At 35.4% G+C, this 4308-nt stretch overlaps 1 protein-coding gene across 2 annotated transcripts; it reads right to left on the bottom strand.

Annotated features, from left to right (window-relative positions):
* Positions 1–1351: 1351 nt before the first annotated feature.
* LOC124836008 (nuclear transcription factor Y subunit C-3-like) lies at positions 1352–4094 on the bottom strand. Of its 2 annotated transcripts, none has more exons than XM_047311062.2 (4): positions 3986–4094; positions 3690–3738; positions 2007–2814; positions 1352–1640 (listed from the first exon to the last, which is right to left on the bottom strand). In XM_047311062.2, the coding sequence occupies exon 3, from the start codon at positions 2811–2813 to the stop codon at positions 2031–2033; it is 783 nt and encodes a 260-aa protein (XP_047167018.1). In that variant the 5' UTR covers position 2814; positions 3690–3738; positions 3986–4094; the 3' UTR covers positions 1352–1640; positions 2007–2030. The 2 variants fall into 2 exon arrangements, with proteins under 2 accessions (XP_047167018.1, XP_047167017.1); XM_047311061.2 differs by having other exon boundaries at positions 3683–3738; positions 3986–4071.
* Between the last annotated feature and the right edge of the window lie 214 nt (positions 4095–4308).

Genomic DNA, 4308 nt, shown 5'->3' with positions numbered 1-4308 from the left:
TTGACACTCATTTCATCAAACAAAAGATTAACTATGGTGTCACACGACTCCTTCATTTTTTATTTTTTTATAGACATCAAACGAATCCTTCATATTCCTTGTACAACTCAACTTGTTGATATCTTACTAAATTTCTTCATCTCGCTACTTTCAAGACTGTAACGCTCAAGTTAAATCTCCATGATATTCATGCCCACTATGAGAAAGAGGTGACAGAGATATCATTATTTGAGATATCTTCTTTCATTTAGTTTCAGTTAATTAGTCGATTTATTTTCTATTTATAGACTATTTGCCTGAATCCTGTATATTCAAGTACTCCAAACTTTTGTGTAACTCTGTTTTCACGTTTTTCATAATGAAATCTTTTCTAACAAACATTTTCTCAAACACTTACGACACACACGCTCACTCTACCTTCCCGTTCCATTCATGTTGAATTGGCCATGGCATGACTAGTGGTCATTATTAACCTTGTTTGAAGTCAAATACAAATCTCGACAACTACAAGCTATTTGTGCGATGAAGGAAAATAGAATATATGCAATAGCATGAAATTATGTAATCATTATAAATTGACAACAGATATGGAGCTAGATTCGACTTCACACAACAATATCAGCATAGATATGAAGAACTGACTCATCATAAAGGGTGTGACTGGAGAATCTTTCTACCAACCCAACCGTCTAATTTCCAGGTATCCGTGCTTGGTTCACCGTCATTTTCTGAGCACCACACACTTGCAATTATCATTATTTCCTTGATTGAGTGGTCCCTATCCACTTTTTCAGAGTCATTTAGCTTTATCATGATCTTCATTTTATCTCGTAATGTTGTTCCATAAAGCTAGATCACTAGTGATTTTCCAATCGCAAATTGTTAGCTTGCTTCAAATAATTTTGATTAACCATGACTTCCGAAACCAATTAAAGCAAAAGAAGAGCTAAAAACATTTGTTTTAATTGTTAATTTAAAAATCAGTGTGGCTTTAAGTATAAGATAAACACTAACATCATACTCTTCACAATCCTAAACAATTTTTTTTATCATTAACTAAAAATTAATTATAAATCATGTAATTCTGCAAGTAATTGCTAACAATACCCCTTCATACGATTTATCTGTCCATGGACTGCTTACCAAAAACGGAATCTTGCAGCAACAAAGTAGCAGTCGTTTCTTCCTTTCATTGTGATGAGTGATGGGATAGAAGACTATGTAACTCGCAGTGGAATTACTGATACTGTACATATCATAAAAACTGCAAATGTGCTCTTGCACATGTTCTGAGCATATCAGATGTGACAGCTGAAAATTTTCCAACAAAGCGAATAAGAAACCCATAATGTGAATGATAAGATGGGATATATTTTGGGCACATGGCAGGTTTAAACACTCAAGTAAAAATCCTGCTGTGCACCAGTAAATAAATATCATCATCTGATGACCTGTAATTTAAACATGAAAAATACCATTTTATCCAGCTAAATCAAAGACAAAGTTAAGTTTTCCCTAGCACATTATCTACATATGTTTATAGTCTGCATTGCATGTAAACTATCAGCTACAGCTTCTGCTCGCTATGGACTTCCCCAACCTTTCAGTCACATTCACAACTCAATCTGGTGCCTGGTTATCTGCAAGATATAAAATATAGGGTATTATCAGACCAAAAGAACTGTGAATCTGTGATGAATAACAATACAGAAAAAATTTAAAGATGGCTTAAACTGATCAAAGTATAAAAACAGAGAAAATATCAGTGTTGAAAGTCCAACAAAAGCTTGTTTATGAAATGGCAGTACAAAAGGGCATACCTATTATACGAACTTTTTTAACTATCAATAATAGTCTACATAACAGAATAACATTTAGAATCCATCAAGGAAAAGAACTGAAATTGAAAGCACGCAGAATAAAAAATTTAGTATAACTTACTAAATAAGCATTTCAACATAAAATTTAATTCAAAACCTTAAAAGTGAAAGAGCCTAAATCCCCACCTTAATTTCCATAACACATCAGAGCTAATGTTCTGGGGATGGCTGACGTTGGTCTGGAGGCTGGGGCCACATTTGTGGTGCCATGTAGGGGTGAGACTGCTGAGCATACATGTTTGGGTCCATCACAGGCTTACCCATTATGACACCACCGGTTCCAACTTGAGGAGCATGCTGAGGAGGCATGTAGCAGTATGGAAGTGCATCAGCGGGCCCTCCAACAGGCATTGTTCCTCTAGGGATTGATGCAAGCACTTCATCTTTCAAGTCCTCACGGGGTACAATGTCAACCAAGAAATCAAAGATGTCAGTCCTTGTGATTGCTGCAGCAATGTCATTTTTTTGAAGTGTTCTCCTTTTGTTTTCTTCAGTGTGATTCCAAGAACGCAGGGTTAACTCTAATATGAACATTTCACATGCCCTTGCAAATATGACTGGTGCCTCAGCTGAAATCATTCTAACATCCTCATCAGCCTTCATAATTTTCTTGATCCTTGCCAGGGGAAGACTGTGGTTCTTGAAATCAGTAACCTTCTCAATTTCTTGGTACTGATTTGACCAAAATTGTTGGAGCTGTTGCTGAAGCTGATGTTGTTGTTGCTGATGAATATGCTGATAAGCAAGTTGATGCTGTCCAAGCTGTGCTCCAGCAGGTTGACCAGTAGACTGAATGGTCCCAACAGATGCCACAACCGACCCTGGTGGCCCAGTTATTTGGCCTTGCTGATATGGGTTAGAACCATATGTTAATTGAGCTCCACTACCAACAACCCCCATAGATGGGTTCTGGCCATGCCCTTGATGATCCATTCTGTTTCAGGAAAAATAAAACTATCCTGAGTGTTTTCACTTCTCAATTAAGACAAGTTTCTCTATCATACTAGTATGTTTTACTATGATTAAATATTCAACTTAAACGTGGAAGGGATGAAAAAATGGTCTCTAATGCAGTGCCCCTCAATCATGTGATGGAAAACAACATGAACTTCGCGAAAAAAAAAGTAGGTAAATATTTTTCTTGATTTGCGCTAAACACTAAAGCAGGCAACTATTTGCATAAAGCATTAAAGCAGGTGAATATTGCACACAAAGTATTAAAGTAGGCAACTTTGGCAGCTAATAGAAACACACATGTAATATGTGTGACACAGTTCAGAAAGCACGGTAAACCAAATATATATGATCACCAAAAATATCTTCACCAAAATGCGATCCCATTTAAAGAAGTATCGGATGCCTCCAAAAATATAAGACAACCACCCAACTCAACTAAAGAAAGAAATCTATAAAGAAATTAACAGTTCAAAATAACATGCAATCCAAGATTTCCGAAGATTTTAATTCTGAGCTGATTTTAGCACGGAATCATAAAAAAAACAGCTTTTATTTTTCATATTTTCTAACAATTAAGATCAAAGAGAATTCTTCAGTCCAAGACAATCAGTTTTCACAATCGCGAAAATCCGTGTCCGGGGCGTCAGGAAAATCAACCAAAGGAACCTCAACAAAATGGAATAAAACAACAGCAAATTGAATTATGAGTAACCAATGAAAAATATCCAAAAATATAATAACTGATAGACAAAAGCATGAAGACCACGCTACAGTAAACCTAAACAAATGCAGAATCATGAACAAAATCACATAGACATATGTAACTTTGTAGCAAGAGTTGTTACTTGATACCTTCCCCGAGAGATGATGTTGCGCTTCCCAAACACTTATAATCCAGAACCTGAAAAGGAATTAAAAGGCGATAAAAGAAAAAACAGAGAAATGATCAGAAATTGTGTTCGAATCAAAGATCTATGGTATAAGAATTGTGGTGGATGGAGCACAAGAAACAGTTTTTTGAAGTGTGAAAGATCCCAAAGTTCATAGCAGACAAAAAAAATTTAGGGTTTCAGAATAAAAATACGAAAACAAAAAAAAGCATAGCAGAACTGGTCATGAGGATTATCGATGTTTCTTTTGGAACGAACCTCAGACAGCGAAGTGCGAAAACAAAAGCTGTGTGATCGATTCTGACTAACATTGTCGGACCTAACTCTTATATTGCCCCAAGTGTTTTCAATTTTCTCACAATGACCAATTTACCCTTTTCATATTCCGCGCTCTCAACATGACATTCTTCTTCGCAAACTTACATAGATTTAGATCTTCCCCTTATTTGCCTAAGTTCACGCGGTCATATCAAAATTTTTTTTTTTCATTTTTAATTGTTAAAAAATTAACTAATACTATTGAATTTATTATATTTTTTAGAATTTTAATAGGCTGTATGAAGACATAAAATAAAGTTTTA

The sequence above is a fragment of the Vigna umbellata genome, chromosome 5 (genome assembly GCF_029865625.1).
Source record: "Vigna umbellata cultivar VRB3 chromosome 5, Vumbellata_1.0, whole genome shotgun sequence".
In the NCBI taxonomy this organism is placed as follows: Eukaryota; Viridiplantae; Streptophyta; class Magnoliopsida; order Fabales; family Fabaceae; genus Vigna; species Vigna umbellata.
The sequence above is the reverse complement of the archived record's forward strand: the minus strand, read 5'-3'. Positions and strand labels throughout refer to the sequence as shown.

What these genes read in the sequence shown, in the direction of transcription:
- LOC124836008 (XM_047311062.2), bottom strand. Translation starts at nt 2,813, where the DNA reads ATGGATCATCAAGGGCATGGCCAGAACCCATCTATGGGGGTTGTTGGT.